The 18541-nt window shown below is 41.4% G+C and overlaps 1 protein-coding gene across 3 annotated transcripts in view; it reads right to left on the bottom strand.

The window, feature by feature from the left end:
• The window catches only part of tpk1 (thiamin pyrophosphokinase 1), a 65062-nt gene that overhangs the window by 31683 nt on the left and 14838 nt on the right, over nucleotides 1-18541 (bottom strand). For 2 of the 3 annotated variants that reach the window (XM_030099599.1, XM_030099600.1), the window contains exons 4-6: nucleotides 17149-17218; nucleotides 8975-9047; nucleotides 5980-6075 (exon numbers count right to left, since the gene is read on the bottom strand). In XM_030099599.1, the coding sequence (XP_029955459.1) occupies nucleotides 5980-6075; nucleotides 8975-9047; nucleotides 17149-17218 (239 nt within the window). The remainder of the gene's footprint in view (nucleotides 1-5979; nucleotides 6076-8974; nucleotides 9048-17148; nucleotides 17219-18541) is intronic. The other variant, XM_030099602.1, reaches the window with a different exon arrangement.

The raw sequence follows: 18541 nt of genomic DNA, 5'->3' as shown, positions 1-18541 counted from the left end.
CCAAAGACGACCTTAAAAAGACACTTTCTACAGTCCAGAGCAGATGTTCACACTGCATTACATGTTGGTGAGAGTGGGTCTCCCCACGGCTTTCAGCCTCCCTCTAATATTTTGGCAAATCAGAGACTTTTAGTGGGGTCAGTAACCTTTTTCCAAAGCAATCTGGAGGAGCCTCAGAGGAAAGAAGAAAGGTTGGCGAGCAGAGCCCGAGGTGACAGCTTAGCGCTAAACTCTGAAGAGGCCGGCTCTTACATTTTTAATTATCAGTCGCATTGAAAACAATACCTGAGAAAACATGAGAAGCAGAGCTGGGTCACGACGCCTGAGAGAGGCAGATATATCGACAACTAGAACGACATGAGACCCATGTCAGAGGGTTCAAAAAGACAGATTTCACTTTTAACTTCAAGTATTTTTAATCACTGTCTGCTAATTTGGATTTGTGATTCTAACAGGGAGAATACTGAGGACTGATACTGTCAAAGATACATTTCTTCCATTTGATCAAGTTCAAAGACTTGAAGTTGGATAATGACAACAAAAAGTCAATTATCTGTGCGATTTGTCCAAGAACATGGCATTCATTACTACACACTGTTTAAAGACGATCAAATATGTTGACGAGGCAATAATATGTTTAATTTCCTTTTGCGACAGTGTAACTCTTCCCTGCAGAGCGGCAGTCATCTGATATAATAACAGATATGTTTTCAGCGTGTGTGTGAGTGTGTGTGTTAATCCTTTTTAAATTACAGCTCTGGAACCTCCCGCAGTGTCACTCTGACACTCCGAAATGCATTTTCATCTCTCATTGGCTTCTCCGAAAATGAGCTTTTACCTCGGTGTATTTCCTTTTTTTTTTTTCCCCCACTTTTTAAGACGTAAAACTGCTCAGATCAAACTTGCGCACGAGCTCGCAATGAGAACACATTTTTACAAAACTAAATGCATTGCGACTACGTTCTTGCCTCGGGAGATGCAGTTAAAACAAAAAGGAGCGCTGGGATTGAGGTTATATCAACATGTGGCTGACGCCTCCGCGCGCGAAGACATTGCCTCGACTCGAAACAAACACACAGTGAGAGGTTATGAAACGCTTCCATGTTATTTAATAGAAATTATTTAGCTATTTTTAGTTTTTTGTTTTTTTTTTTCATTTATAAGAACAGGACGGCGTCACCCAGAGTGACAATGTGACTCCCTCAATGTATTTTTGAATGACAATGTGGGCCTGTGGCGCAGGGGAATGTGATATCAATATAGAGTTACAGCAGAGCAGAGGTTTTCAGTCTGGGGTGTGTGACTCTTTGGGCGGACGCCAGAGATCACAAGGGTGACGCCAAGCTTTGTCTCGATTAGATTTGCACATGTTTAAAAATCACTGGAGTCTCGCTAGAATATAAAACAGACTACAGTAAATGCAGCTTTGGGCTGAATAGGAAGAAAGAGGAACCTTTCTTTGTTGATCCTCCTGCAGAAATGACTGAACTGTGTTTAACCCACGCCATTCACGGTTAAAGACCAAATCACAGCGGTGACCTGCCAACAGCTGGATTTCAATCTGGAAACCTCCAAACATAAGCTTGCTCCTCTGATACCTTGGCCACCACTCTTTCATGATATAAACACAGCAGATGTGGGAGATCTTGATAATTACTAAGGTAAAAAATAAAAATGAATCATTCAAAAGAACCGGACGAAAGACCAGATGGAACACTGCTTCACTGCTGTGATGCTCAAAATTGTGCAAACAGCATCTTTAAAGATTCAGAAATGTCATGCACTTCTGCAAAAATAATTAAAAAAAGAAAATGAACAAGAACAAGTTGGGTAGTTTTTCTACACTTCAGACATCCGGAGACGGTGCAATCAGAACCAGTTCAGTAAAATCTCACAAAATCCCTGAAACCACTAACGGGGTTTATGAAGGAATGCTCGTTGGACTCTGCAAGTCGAAATCCCCTCAGGAAACAGAAACAGGTGTTTGGAAAGGTGTCTGCTTTAACAGGAAGACAGAAGTACAATGTGGGAAATTTGGCCTTTCAGTTCCAGAACAATACAGACAGTTTTTGACAATTCATCTTTCAGCCGCGGACTCGAGCTGAGATGCGAGCAGAAGCGCCAAGTCACTCATTTTTGTGTTTGAGGACTTACGGAAGGCTTAAGGATTACAGAGGAGTTGAAAGCATTGAAATTTGCTGCGATGATTCATTCATGGAAGTAAATTTATGCCGGGAGAAACTGGGACTGAGTCTCGGTAAGTTACAAAAAAACGGTCTGACTTTGATTTTAGTTTGAAATTGATTTGATGTTTTAAAACAAAGACAAAATGATTGCTGCAAATCACAGCTTGGCCCTCAAAAAGTCATCCATTACAATAATACGGTGGAAGGTAAACAGCAACGTAACATAAGCCATAAGATAATCTGTCAAAGCCAAGTATAAGAGGTTTAAATTTTCCCTAAAATTGATTAAAAATATCTCAGACAAGAAAATCATTCCATAAAATGAGTTACGACACATATTTTTAATCATTAACATGCTATCATTTATATACACAGTGACTATAATTGGATGAAGTGCCTCTTTTTTCCATTGTTTCCCTATTTGTTTTTAGGTTATTTAGTCAGGAGTCAGAAATGTCTTTCCATCAAAAGGCAAAAAACACACATTTTTTTCTGTTCTTCTTAAGAGTTTCCAGGCTTCGTTATCATTTTCGCAGCTCCCTGAAAATCCAACAAAAGTGGCAGGAACCTCAATGTTCAGAGAGCGACGATTAAATCATGTTTTCTGTAACTTTCATCCAGTCATTGTTCTTCGTTTGGAAGAAACCTGCCAGATAAGAATCGGCAGCATTATCTATCTATTGTTACTTTTCCAAAAAGGAGAACAGAAATAACATTAGGAATTTACTTTAATTTCGAGCTCTTAATTGCACCATTGTTACCGACTTCCAGGAAGGAAAAAAAAAAAAGTTGTGTAATTTTTTATTCAAATTTCCTCTGAGCAAACTGGACCAGAAATTCAACTCTGCCAGTGAATATCTCCAGCCTGGCGACCAAATAGGAGCACACAAAAACTCAAAGTGGACGAAGAACGATGAAAGAGTGCAAGGATTAACGTGTACAGAAACAAAACAGAAACTACGAATCGTCTTTGACGATTTTTATTTTCCATCAGCGCTTCTGTTGACGTGGCTTCGCATATCAAACACTGTATAACCGAAAGAATTCTTATTTGTTCCCATTTCATGTTTGTTTACTAAAGACAAGCCGAGGAGGAGGGCAGGGGGAGAATCTCACCACTGAATAAAGGGAAAAAAATTTAACAAGCTAGCTGCAGCCGAACGCATCCGGCTGCTCTGTTTCGTGGTTGGCTGGGGGAGCCGAGCGAGAGGCGCCGGCGCCGACATCAACACAAAAAAAAAAAACCTCCCGTCCATTTATCGAGGGCGATGAACAGATAAACGAAGAAAGAAAACAGTGGTGCCGCTTCGGTCTGCAACAAGGAAGCATGAGAGAAAAGCAAACCCGATACACACAAACTAGCTTTCCATAAACACTTCTTAAAGTATGCACAAAATGAAACACACTCGCATCAATATATATGCACAGAAATAAACAAACATGTACTTATCCGCCCACGATAATCCTCCGATGCCATTCTTGGGGATTTCACCTGACACAATATGAGATAGATACTCCAAATTGAGCTCTAAGCTGTGTGGAGGAAAACATTCGGGGGATAAACTAGTGGCTCCTAAAGCCCAAACAGCACAATGTTTGGTAACCTGTGAATCACCTTCTCGTTAATTTGTCTGACTTTAATTCATCTCGGTGTGGATGGAAAGGAAAAAAGGGGAAGCGTGATAATAAACTATTTAAAGACGTCTTGCTTTTCTAACCTGTGGAGTAATCCAGTTAGAGTGGATGAGGAATAATCTAACAATCACAAAGCGATCATCAGCACCCATGAAGAAACACCCTGCTTTAAAGGCAGATTGAGCATTAACAAAGCTGAGGGTGAAAATCGTGCACGTTAGGGAGGAGATGCACGTTTGCTTGTTTGTTCCGCGGCCTCCCCATTAGCTTGGAGACGCTGAGTGATTGGGGCACTCGGCGGTGATTGGGGCAGCACTCGGCACGCCACTTAAACGCGCTAATAAGAGAGGGAGTGGAGGGAGGAGGGGGCGGAGCTCCAGATGAAACAGACAGCAGGAAGTCTGAAAATATACCGTTTGCAATATTTCCCCTCATGCTATGTGCATTCGGTGCTCTTTAGCTGACATTTGAGCATCAGAATGGAAATCAAGTTGATCCGAGGTGTGTGTGTGTGTGTGTGTGTGTGTGTGTATGTGTGTGTGTGTGCACGTCTGGCTCTGCAGCAGTTGGCTGGGCATGAGGGTGTGATCTGGCTGGCAGCTCGCTCCTGAGTTTTAGATGTCAGGCTGTCAGGAAACGCTTTACATTTTTTAAAAGATGACAACAACAACAACAAGAAAAAAAAAAAGAGGGACACATTTGAATCTGAAAAACTGAAAAACCACTTTATGAGTAGGTGTAAATATGCTTAATGTTATTCCAATGATATTCTTCAACCCTTATTCCTTCTGGAAATGTTAAATATGCGTCTTGGATCGACTTTACCCGCAGATACTGTTTTATACATCCCGACTCCCACACACACTCACACCAGAACAGCACGGTTCAACACCACTGACCTCTCAACACATCTCCACTACCTGAGGACTGGATGTCTCACCCAAGGGCATAACAGTCCAAAACTTTCTGGGGAGCTTTATGTATAATTATTCTTTATTATAATAATCGGAAATAACGCAAATTTATTTTCTGTGCTTAATTAAAATCCAATTCTGGAAGCAAAATTCAATCTTTGACCATCATGTGGGAATTAGACCATGAACATTTCAGCACATTTCAGATTTCATATCAGTTTATCGAGTGTAATGCCCTCACAAAAAAGAGAGTTGCATGTCAGAACTGTCTTTGCGTGGGAAACTTGACCAATAAGAGCTTAAAACACACCTGTCGGTGTAAAAAGTGATTGTCAGAGCTTGAACGACGTTAACAAACCCCCAACCTAACCAGCCCACACGCCACACACGCTTACTTTCACTCAGAGTAGTAATGATTGTGGAAAACCAGACTCCATAATGACTTTCACATTACAAGATGTTCAGTTGACAGCTGCTAGGTTTCATGGGGAAGAAAAAGCAAGTCTATTTATTCTGGTTAGAGCATTGTAATTTGGAATAACTGGTGATTCTTCATATATTGTCTGCAGACTTATTGTTTTTGACATTAACGTTATTTAAGATTTGCATTGGTTTCCATCACACTTTCAATAAACTGATTTTTTTTTAATTTAAATGAAATTATTTAAACTCTCCATTTTAAGAGCAACATTCATTGTAACATATTAAAATGACAAAAACATGCAGAAAAGCATCAGACACAAGAATCAGTTTATAATAAGGCAGCGTTTTCTCCTAAATACACACAGCATGCACTGGAAACCAAATGTAGAACATAACAAATAAGATGAGCACTTTAATGATAGTTGCATAGTGCAGAAGTATTATCGTGGTGAGAAAGCACGTCCGATTTGACTTATATTGGAGATTCCTGGTGCATTCTAATCTTCCCCTGTTATCAGAGTGAGTGAAACCAGGACAGAGCCGCGCTCCAGACAGCGTTTGATCCACTGTCAAGTAGAGCAGCTCAGCTGGAAGACTTCAATCCTGCTGGTAAGCCTCAACCTGAAGGCATCTTCAGGGTAGGAGAGGCCATCACAAGAACCACCGCAGTGTCAGCAGACACCAGTCAGTGCAGCAGAAGGAGAAAATCCTCAGAGTGGAGACGTTTTTACACCCAGCTTCATCACAAAATTGGAATGCTACATTAAAAATGAATGCACAGATGTGAAAAAAGCTAAGAATAACAGCAATGCGCACTGTACCTGCAACTGTCGTGTCTTAATCTCCTGAAGCATGATTGCAAGACACTTGGTGAAGTCGGTTAGATCCTGGTCAGCCGTTTCAATCAGCTTGCATCCCTATGCGCAAAAGGAAAAAAAAAAAAAAAAATGATGGAAACACATACAGAAGTAACAAGCCACCATCAGGCTGATGTACACGTACACAGATAGCAAAACAAACACCCAGGCCAAGATAAGGGATAGAGGGATAAGAGAGTACAGAGAAACAGAAAGGGAGCGCGGTATAAATCAGTGTTTTAGTGTTGTCTGGCTGTCTGCGGGCTGTGTTGCTGAATAATGTAGAGGTTCCAGTCAGTGGCCCTAAACTACAGCATCCAGGTAAACAACCGCACTCCGGCTCTCACTCTTTCTATCTCTTTCTCTTGCCACCGTGTCACTTTTCTCCTGGAACGCACCAACTTCCCTATTTCACCGACACACACACACACACACACACACAGTGCAGGCAGTTCACACAAACTTGTTCGCTGTGCTCTGTTTGATCCCATCCATCCTCTCAACCCCACACCACCCCGTCTTCCGTCATCCCTCCCTCGCTCCCTGGTGGATGCTTTTCTCTTCTCTTCCTTCCGTTTATGCAGAATTATTCACTGTTTGCGACAGATCTCTGAAGGAATGCCTCCAACTTTCCCATTGTTCTGCTTCAAAAGCATTACCGTCTGTTCCCTCTCATGGAAAACGGCATCGCTCGTTTTGTGAGGCAACCTGTGTGATATTTGTGAAAAAGGGTCTAATATAACAGGGCTGCTGCGGAATGAAGGGATGGGTGAGAGAGAAGAAGAGCGAAACAGCTGACGGCATACCACAGTGTGTGATCGTGTGTGTGTGTGTGTGCGTGCCTGGTGTAATATTGGATCTGCATTTCAAACTGTAAACTGTTTGCATCAGAGGAGTGCGATCAAAGTAACGCGCCGAATGACACAGCACAAAAATCACATGGATGTTGCAATTCTCTCTGCGAGTGTGTCTGACCTACCTTGTATTCATTATTTATTGACGAGAGCTTCTGGTTTCACAGTTTGCTTGCGATAAACTATTGAAAGTCCGTTTCGTACAATGATTTTTATCTATTTTTTTTCTATCCTGTATAAGTTCGCTTTAATATCGGCACCTAAATACATTTTTGGCAAAGCTGGGGAAGCTGTGTTGGGACTGATTTCTTGTCAATTCACCACTGTATAATTGTCAAAAATGTGCAACAAATGAGCAAGTTTACTGCCTTATTTCAACCCTGTTGGGAGAAGTTAACATGTGAACAGTCAAAGGAATGAGAGAATAAAAAATGTCTGTGTGAAGAGGCAAATTTCGACATAAAAAAGCCAGTGGGTTGGCCTGACCGCGGGAGAGTCGTGTTGTCAGGATGATGGCTGCGAGCGGCTCCAGCGGTGCTCTTCGGTGATGGGTCCTAATGCATCTGTGAAGTGCCGACAGGTGAAGCCGCGTCTGACTGCTCGCCTCCATCTACCTCCGCGAGTCAGTCTGCGTGTTTCTTGTCACTGCGGGTGGATCTCACGCCGCCGTTTAACCTGAGTCAGCTTCCGATTGTCATTTATCTCTGTACGGCAGGCGTCGCGATCGCGGCCTAATATCCCTGCAACACGGCTCGCCGTCAAAAGATGAAAACTTGTCAAAGAGTTTCCAACATTTTGACTTGCTGTTGGCCTAATTTGCTGACGGTAACAGCGACGGTTTGTGTAAATGTCAGATCACCGATTCAGAAACGTGGATCAGGCTGATTTTGATGTAGCAGTCTTTGGTAGAGTGCCCTCACCACTAAACAACGCTGTACCCTCTAAAACTCTGCAGCCGCTCACTGCTGTCAGAACTGGGTCTCGTATAACCGTTTCCACTGGGTTAACTGCACTATAAAGGTTGGAAAGAATGCCCAATTTTCCTTTCCTACATTTCACAACCTGGCAGCGGCCCAGAAGTAGAATTATCCATGATTTAGTGTTGTCTAGTTTCTGCAGCTGGTAGCAACCATCAGATCATAAAAGACAAATTCAAAAATGTTTTTTTGTGTCAAGGACACTTGAACTCATAGTAACTTAATACTAGTATATTTGTTAATCTTAGTCAATGCTTTCATTTCACTATTATCTCCATTGTCTTCTAAGAAATTCTGGCTCTCCCTGTACTTTTCTTTCTGAGAAAGGAACTGAAGGTTTGTTGGATGATTTGTGCGTCCTGACCCTCGTACGTCTGTACCGAGCGGATTAGCTTGCTGCTGTTTGTCGCATTCTCAGTCCTAGCTTTCTTTTCTCTAACCCCAGATGGTTTTCCCTTCCAAGGGAGAGCATTTTCGGCTGTCATCTATCTGCTCGTGGATTTATTTGTCTGTAAAAATGTTATAATTGACATATTTCAAATGAATACCCAAACTGAAAAGACTTCAGCATTTTCTAAGCTAAAACCAAGCAGACAGTACTGTCCTTTATTAGCTCATTAAAGATTTTGTGAACACCCAAGGAGCGGTTGGGACAGACGGTTTCATACTTTTCTCTGCACAGGATGAGGTGATCGTGCTTCTTCCCAGCTAAACTAAACTGCCAGCCGTAATATACTGACGGAAATAAAGCCTCACTAAAGTCAAACAGATGTCAAACACAACCCGCAACAGAATGTTTACAGTGTCATTGTCGGTGCGATCTGCTTTTCACTAGCAGTCTGCAACAGATGGGAGGACGTGATTTAGTGGGTAAACTGTGAAACAGAGAAGTCCATGCCTGCGTAGGCACAAGTGGAAATCCTTTCTTACCGTCAGCCAATCCTCCCACAAAGGACACAACTCTCTGAAAATGCCTCCATATACCAAGGTCATTAAAAATGGACTCCAGTCGCATGTGGTGGATTTGAAAAGGCAGAATATGAATTTGAGTTTACGTCCCTAAAACCATTATGCTTGTGAGCGTACACCTGTAGGTCCAGGAGTGTGTGCAAGTTTTGTTCCACTCACCTTGTCTGCATAGAAAGCTTTGACCTCCGCAGTAATGGAATCAAAATCCCCACTGATATAGTCGGGGAGGAAGCTGGATGTAAGGATAGAGCGGGAGGGGTGAGCGACAGAGGGGGGGAAGGTTAAGATTGCAAGAAAGACGGAGAGACGGAGTGAAGTAGAGATAGAAGACAGGAGGGGGAGAGAGAGAGAGGACACCGGGGCATGTGTCAGCGCTTTGATCTGTGCAGCGAGGGAGTGGAGTGACGCCGCCGGGGAAGACGAAGAGACACGGAAACTGACAGGGTGACGCTGTGGCACTGAGCCTGGCCCTGACACACACACATACACACACTCACATATATATACGTATGCACGCACCGTATACAGCAGAAAGAACAAACATAAATAGAAAAAAAAGCAAAACTGGAGGCAAATTAATTCATTAATCACAAGAAGCATAATAAACAGCTGTCTGTTTCTCTCTCTCCCACACACACACACACACACACACACACACACACACACACACACAGCTCATGATGTACCTGCTTGTGATTAGATTTTGACCTGTTCCATTAGATTGAGATGCTCCGTGCATGTTATTTTTCTGTTTTAATACGTGGGCTCAATCAGTGATCAGTCGGTATGTTGTGAGAGCGGAAGGGTCGATGACACAGAAAATAATTGTTTACCACGTTATTTCTCAAACACAGAAAACAATGTATTTTAACACCATGGAGAAACACAATCTGCAACTGCGGAAATAAAAATGAATGACATCAAATCGAGCATTTTTCTTTCTTTAAGCATCAAGTACGGTTTTCATTTCAGTATGTTCTGTGTAACCACTTGAAGAAATAAAATGTGACATGAAATACAGAGGTAAATAAAATTACTTTCTGCTAACTTTTCAAATCAGCCCTAAAGAACTGTAAATGCCACAGGTAGAAACGAACGAACCAAAGGAAAATGCTAAATATTCGCTGGGGAATACGTCGCATCAAAACCAGTCAAACCGATGGTGATGCAAATTTGCGACACATGTTCAATTACAACTTTGAAAAGTCTCCGTCAGCTCACTCCTTTGAAAAAAAAACAAAAAACGATGAATAAAACATGGTCGAGCAGTGATGGCAGAGGGGAGGGAAAGTGTTTCCAGGAGATCCACAGGTATTGTGCCAGTGTACCGATGGAGTACACATGTAGAAGGAGGGTTCCCTGCTGCAGGAGCACAATTGCATAACTTCTGTGCATATTTCAGGATTTCTACAGGAAAATTTAAGGAGGACCGTTTCACATGGGAGGAGGCAGAAACACAAATCATCCAAAAGCTCCACCGCCATGGAGAAGAAACACTAATTTAATATGTGCAATTAAAGGTATTACAGCTGCCAATTAAAGTGTACAAGAAGGGAATATATATATGTTCAGTGTTTGAATCCTGTATCAAAAACTGCCAATGTATCACGTTGATCCAAACACAACGGCGTTTTGAGGCGTCCTGCATTCCCTGGGTGGAGGAATTAACAAGCCGTAGTGCAGATATCGGTGAAAACAGCCAATAATCTACCAGCCAACAGTGAGTGGAATATTCCTGTCAGAGTGAGATAGATAGCTCTCTGTTTATTCCATTTATGTGTGTGTGTGTGTGTGTGTGTGTGTGTGTTTATGCGCAAGGGGCAAGACCATGCAAGGATGGAGTCGCAGCTATCTGGAGGCATTAACAGGTCTGACATTACGATTTCATGCTCGGCTGGGTCGTGCGTTTGTTTGTATGTGCGCTTCCCCCGCAAAAAAGCGGAGCGCGATGTTCCGGTCGGCTGAAGAAAAGAGATACACGAGGATTATTCTCTGGATCCTTCACTCCTCGGTGTTCCCGTTTACGCCAATGAGATACAGAGGGACAGATAGAGCGGCAATCTGCTGCCACATGCGTGCGGGGACGCGCGCACGAGAGCAAATAAACAAACACAACTGCACCAGGAAAAAATGATACAGAAATAAACTTTTCCTGTTCTCACACACACACGGTTTAATTTTGCCCTCCTTCTTATAATACAGGACACAACTGCATCTCCATTCAGATATAACCTTCATGTGACAGATGGGACGAGACGTGACGCTGGGCTTGATCAGTTTCTCACACACACACACATACACATAAACACACACACTCCTTCAGTGACCTGAGTGCATGACACCATCGGCGGGTGGTAATTGACCAGCCGGAGATCCAAATCCCGCGTTTGTGTCTGTTTGCGAGTGTTTGTGTAGCTGCATGTTGTGTGTCTGGCACTCTTCACTTCCACATTAATATTAAGTGACACTTTAATTTGGATGGGAAATAGAGCATTTTACCGCCGGTTTGTCCGAGAGCCGGCCGGCGAGACGGCTGCGTGACCTTTGCCCGTGTTTGTGTGTATGCGCGTGTGCGTGTTTTCTGTCTTTCAGACTGCTTATGTGTCTCTGTCTCTCCCTGCTAACACACTTTCATTCCAAGGCAGCTTCTTCTTTGTCTTTTTATTCGTTTTCACATTTCTGCGATGTGATATTAGGTTTAATGTCTCTTCGCGGCAGCTTCCCTCACTCTAACTACTTCATTATAGGAGAATTTATTTCATTTCTGTTTCTGCTCCTTTCAAGTTGTTTTTCCTTCCATATATATTCCACCAAATGTTCTATATGTTATTTTCTCATATATTTCAATATTTCCTGAACCACAACAATATACGCCTTTTCCTGATACAGTTTAGTCACTTGAGAAGATGTGGCTCTGATTGCTTCTCGTCCCCCCGATCTTCTAATCAGACCAAAAAAAAAAAAAAGGGAGCGTGAGGAGGAAGAGTAATTACCTCGGAAGACATCATCACAGCCCATGTACACAAACAACCCAAAGCAAAGCCTTCCGACACGTTTCGCTCTCTGACTCATGTTGGCGCTGCACAAAAACAAGTTTCTGAATTTCCATATGAATGTGAGCGTGATTTCTGAGAAATCACACACGTCCGCCGGCCATAAACATAAACTAGCCTCTAATATCTCAAGGAAAATGAGTTAAAAGATTTTAGGAAGGTGAAACCGTGTGAATTTCTTCAAAATTTCTTCACATGTGACCCGGTGTTTAATCCCACGGCTGATCACCGAAATGACTGCAGATGTAATAACCACAGTCAATCATCATTCACACACTTCCAAAACACATCAACTAAGTTTATTAACTCTGTGTTACTCTTAGGTGTACTAAAGAGAGACCGAGACATGAAGGGAAAACTGAGATAATTAGAGCTTAATTGGATTTTAATACAATACAGTTGAACTGCACAGTATGAGGGAGAAACTCGACGTTCAAAAAAAAGAGGCTTTTATGTGAGTGATTCAAAAATGATGAGTAATAAAGTACTGAAGTTTCTATGTCTTTTATCCGTATTTTACTGAGTCAAACTTAACAAAGCACGTCAGGACCAATAGGTTTCCATGGTACTTTGACCACCTCTGCAGAGATTTCTCACCTCCTTCATCTTTAATGTGTGTCAAAATCCCACAATCAACTTGAAACACTATTTTATTTTGCCGGCCTTAATAGTCCATAAAATGCAATCACACTTTCACAACAGGCAGGCAGGTTATTCACTGCGTTGCTTAATAAAGCGGTCCTTTAATTCTGCAAATATATTTTCAGTTAGAAGCATGGGCGTCGGACACAAAGGCAGATCAGGTGTGATATTTAATATGAAGAATGAACACTTACAGAAAATAAAGTAAAACAATCAAAACTGAATGGAGTAGGATGGATATAGATGCACAGAAATATGCTTTTTATTCCACTGATGGGCAACAAGAGCAACGGATAAATTTCAGTTGTTTTGTTTGTCATGGGAGGAGTCTGGACCTCTGCATTCAGACATGCTTTCTGGTTTTTGTGGTGGTGGAATCATCAATGCACTCAGAGATATAGACGACCGTGAGCTGTAAACACACTCTTTCAAGCAACACTGGCAACGCTAAACACTGTGCAAGTCTCTGATTTGCTTTGGAGGCTGCTCGGTGAGCCACAGAGAACAGGAGAGATGAAGGGAAATCAAGGTAATTGTGGCTTAAATCATCCTTAATTGCTACATTTCAAATACAATAAACTTGCACAACAGACTGTGTAGGAAAAGAAAAAAAACACGCTCCAAGCCCTGATGGTAAAAAAAATAAATAAATAAATAAAAAAGCAAGGCCCAGCTCCCTTTGCTCATCAACTCAACTCAGCACATCAATTTGCAACACAGACCATTAGAGAGTCGGGAATTTTCAATCAGTCTATCACAGATGAACTTCGTCTTGAGTGTAGAACAGCTGCAAGCAAAGAGAAATGCTGGAAAAAGAGGAATATGTGTGGATTATACGTGCTGGAGGACAAGGCTGTCTTTGTGTTTTGAGTTTGCATGTTTTGGGTTTTCCCCCAAGACAATACCGATCGCCTGATTAGTGGCTGTAGTTTGTGGGTGACTGTCTCTGGCCGGGATACGCTCAAGCTCTCTGCAACAGCAGTCATATTAGGTAAAATAACCTTGATTCAGTAATTATTTGTGTTTTTACAGAAAATATACCAAAGTATCAGTCTTTTAAATATTAACAGACTGCTGATCTGTATCACATTTCACTTAACTTGTGGTTCTGACTGCAGCGAAGACGTCTGCAGCCTACACAGAACAGGTGTTTGCATATCAGGTGAGTACAAAATATTAAAAGAGCAAGATTTCTATAGAAAGAAAATGACAAATAAAAAGAGGAACTGTCAGAGATATCTCTTTGCCACTAGGCCTTTTAAAAAAATAAGTAGTCCTGCCAGTGACAACTTCATTTGCTGAGGCTGACAGTATTATCTTCCCCAAACCAAAAAATGCATACACAGTCGTCTGCTGACACAACTACGCTCTGGAAATCTCTTCCACATATACACATGCGTTTTCCTCCACACACACACACGCACATGCACACTCACACAGCCGTAAAATGATTTAAGCTCCCCACATCCAGCCACGTTCGCTCCCCCATTCATCCATCTTTTGACTTGTTATCCTCTCAAAGGATTTATTAGGTGCGCAAATTAGACAAAATGCAATTTTCATTTGAAGCAAAGCAGATATGGGGTTAGATTCACGGGAGAGCTGAGGGGTGGCAGCTCTGATAAGAGCGCCTGATCCGCCGCGGAAGCGTTTTCTGGGCGTGTTTAAAATGCAGTAAGTATTTTTATGAGGTGAAATTATTTAAGCTGTTGACGCTCACATCTTGGCCCTGTTAAACTGAAGAGATAACTAAAATACAATAACAATCTAAGCTTCATACATTAAAAAATTACATTCATTTTCTGTCAGAGCAGCTTTCTAATTAATGAAACCCTTATTAACCACATCTCGAATCAACATATGGAAATGAAAGTCAATGATTGGCTTGCACTTGAATTTCAAATCTCAGACTTCGGGTCACAGGACAGAACATGGCCATTTGGTTGCAGCTTAATGAAAGTCACCTTTACTGGATCGCAGTTCAATGCTGGATTCAAGGATTCATTAAACATTCTGAATAGGAGTTTCCATCAATGCAAGTCAGTAAAAAACAGTCTTTGACACATCAAGAAGTAAATACAAAGTACAGGTAAAGAAAATGCATGGATCAAATATGCAGTATATATATACTATTTGGCACAATTATAACACCTAAACATAGTTGACGGGGAAATGTCAAAGGAGTGCTGATAATCCGACACTAGAAATATTAAGAAAAAATGACCCAGATTCTTATGAAATGAGCAACTGCTTGAAAAGGTTGATCAAGGGCAGACATATTGGCTGCACATAGCATCAAAGAGAAGCATATTCTGAATATATTAAAGAGGGGAAACTGCGCAGACAGTGGAATGCATAAATATCAACAGGAAAACCCATAATGGAGAATCGATAACGTATGCTGCGAGTTTGTCTGAGGCTCTTAAATTAAATAAGATGACAAAGAAGGTAAAGGTAGGTTTTTTTTTTTACGTGTAAAAAAAATGTAAATTTAAATGTATTCATAGTTCATGTCGATTAAAGTATGGAGAATTTATCTTGTAATGCCCCATGCAGTAGAGTCGAATCACATCATTTGACTCATCATGAGAGGCATAAATCCTCAGCCTGAAGCTCCCCTTCTCTCTGTATCCCTAATGAGAACCATTAAGAATTGTTTTGACAGAGAATTACGTAGCACCTTTTCTTTTCTGTTTTTTTTTTTTTCTGTTGGACTCTGGAAGGCAGTCCACCCACTCTGTTCCTGTGGCTGAACGGGAGACTGTGGAGGTTGACCAGAAACTTCAGCATCCTCATTATGCAGTGTGGAAACACGCAGTCGCAGGCCATCATCTTATTAAGGCCATCACTTTCTCTAAAAGGTTTGACATGATTTACATTGAAAGCAGCTCCTTCAGGGGGAAAAAAAACTGAAATGCTGCATATTTCAATTTTTGGTTTGACCTCCAAAACACCACCTCCAGCATACTTTCCTTTTTATAAAATCTGACATAACTTCCAGACTCTATGCTGGAAATGTGGTGGAAATGATGGCAAGAAAAAAAAAAGTGCAGCGTAATTTTTTGCCTGCCTTTAAAAAAAAAAAAAAAAAAAAAGTGGGACTGATCCTTTTTAACGAGTTGCTCCCCCATAAGCTGCAGTGGAACACTTCTTAGTTAAAATTTAATGAATGAAAAAAGCTAAAATGCTCCCATCTTTGTGCAAATCAACATGTTTAATAGACATTTCCAACCACATACAACTGCTGGGGCCCGGTCGTATTTCTCAGCTTGGCTTCAGAATATTTATCAAACTATCCCCCCCCCCTCCCCTCTTTCGGCCATCTTTTTTCTACTTTTCATTTCCTGTACATCTCTGTTATGCCTCCCTCTATTGACTTGGTGGGGATACGCTGGAACACTGCAGCTCTTGTCTGCGTTCCAGCGCCGTTAATATCTCATAAAACATGGCTTTGATTGATCGCTTGCATCTCCCGCTCCCTTCCTTCTCTCCGTTCCCGCTCAGCAGACCATTAGTTATGGTAATGTTGGGTTAAATACGTCTTAACTTGTTGATGATTGATCTACGCTTCCCCACCCATAAAAATCGCCTCCCTCTTCCCCCCCCCCGCACCATGTAATGAATAACTTTTGAGGGCAGATGCTGTTAATGTTGGCGACAGTCAGGCCGAACAGAAAGCCGGGCGAGAGGAATCTGCAAAACTAAACTAAACGCAATCGGGATTAGAAAGATACACATATTTTAGTTTTACGCATTTTAAGATCATGCATATCTTGTTTTTATTCTGATTTTTAAGTAAAAGGTCATGAAGTAGAAACAGCTTCTTTTTGGGAATGTTTAAGGAGGCTAAGTGACGTCAAATATGCCTAGTTAAAAAAAAAAAATACAGCTGCACTAGAAATACATCTACACACACACACACACGCACGCACACACACAGGCTGAGAAATGCGAACACGTGTAACATCACATTCACAGTCTGGAAAAATGCACACCAGCGTTCACACCCGAGGCGTTAATGTGAAAGCCTTAACACTTGAGGGAGCCGGTCATCCCCAGATCCATCTCTGTCCTGACAGCACTCTTCCATTAGCCACACATGTACAAAAAAAAGAAGGAAATGTTGCTGCAGTTGGCACACCTTCAGTACTTTGTCAGAACCGCATATAGCGCTCATATTTTCTCACTCGGAGCAGACAAACACAATTATGAGCCTGGAATTGGACAGAGAGCTACTGGATGCACAAAATTTGGACAGTTTGTGGAAAATACAAACCGACTCCTGGTCGATAAATAGCATGCATCCATCTTTCTGATTGTTTTTACAAACCAGACACTGGTACCTGGCATCATAGCCAGTCATTTTTAGCATACAACTGGGGTTATTTCAAAGTCAAAAAATATCAAAACATTCAAGCTCTTTTAAATCAGACAAATGCAATTAGTCATTTTGATTGAATCCGCTGTCCTTGCAAGTGGATGTTCCTCATCTGGATGTAGCCCTCAGGTACCGTGGATCAACTTTATGTGGCCATCGCCACGATCAAAGTTCCCCATTCCTGCCACCCCACTATGAATGAAGACATTTCAGCCAAAATCACAGATTAAATAATGCAAATGAATACAACACCGACTCACCGGCCGCAGCCTCCCGCAGTGACGTTATAAAGGTGATTGGCAGCTCCATCAGCACATGCCCTCAGGAGAGCTACGGGAAGAAAGACGGGGATATTTTAGCCGAGCAAATTGCTTTCAGTGTTTCACTGAATAGTGGACCCTTTCTCTATTTAGCTTTAAAACGTGGCCCGGTATATGCCAACCCGGCATTTCCGTAAAGGCAGAAGTGAGTTTAGAGTAAACACACTATTTTTTTAAATGTTATGATGTGTGGATTTTTTTTTAAGAGAGCAAAGAAAAGAAGACAATTTTGTATATGTTTTGTATTTTTTCAGGATAAGAATTAAGAAAGGGATTATTTTCAGATATGGTCTTGTTTGTGGGATTATCTGGACTCAGAAAACCAGAGCCCCCGCCTGACGTCATTATAGCATCAGTCCTAATAAATCTGGATAAAGTCTTTAATTACAGATTACTCCCACTTTAGCCTAGACAACTTCCTTTTAAATCTTAGTCGAAGGTTGGTTTTTTTTTAATGAATATTTGTATTAAAAATACAGTAAAAAAGGAAAAAAAAACAACAACAACAAAGCATTTCTAATGATTTACCCAATGCACTTTGGACATCAACGTGTGCAGTCTCAAGGTTTTTAAGATTAAGTGAATGTACCTTTTTCAATCACTTTAAGGAAAAAAAAAAGCCATATTTAAAAACGGTGCAAATTACTGGGAGACGAACCACCTCTCTCAAAATGGAAATATAACAAGCAACATGCTACTCAGGGTCTGGAAGGCATTAGGGTTTAAAACAATTCCAGAGAAACTCTGTGACAGAGCACTCACGATTCACACTTAAAAAACAGTCCAGTGAGGTGCTTATTTTCCATTCTTAAAATGTTATTCGAGTTGCACTAAATTAGATGCAAACCATTTGCAAATGCATGCTCTTCCCTGGCTTTCTGTTCTATTTAAATTGAACAGGCTGCCTTGTTTTAAGAGCCGTCTCCTGTTTGGGTCTGTTGTGCTGCACACCGGGGAAAAACTTCAAAGGTTTTCCAGTTACACCTTATTGAAAAGTAACTAATGCCTTCACCAGAGAGACGGGCAACAGTAGTGCGTGTGCTTTCTGTCTCATAAACTTTATTTCCTGACTGAAAATAATTCTGCGTCTGCAAATAATTAAAACTGAACTCAAGCCACATCTTAAGAAAGTAAAAATAAAACTTGGAAAACTGCAAACTTGCATTTAAAGGTCCCATATTGTACAGTTTTTCCAACACTTTCACATAGAAGTCAGAGGTCCAGCAACAATACATTCAAACCTTAAAGTGGAACAAGCAAGTGAGGCACTTCTGGGGCTCATACACAGGCTATGGGGACACATACTGTTAGAAAGCCATCATGAAGTCAATTT

The sequence above is a fragment of the Salarias fasciatus genome, chromosome 9 (genome assembly GCF_902148845.1).
Source record: "Salarias fasciatus chromosome 9, fSalaFa1.1, whole genome shotgun sequence".
NCBI classification, from domain to species: Eukaryota; Metazoa; Chordata; class Actinopteri; order Blenniiformes; family Blenniidae; genus Salarias; species Salarias fasciatus.
This window is presented reverse-complemented; position numbering and strand designations above follow the sequence as displayed.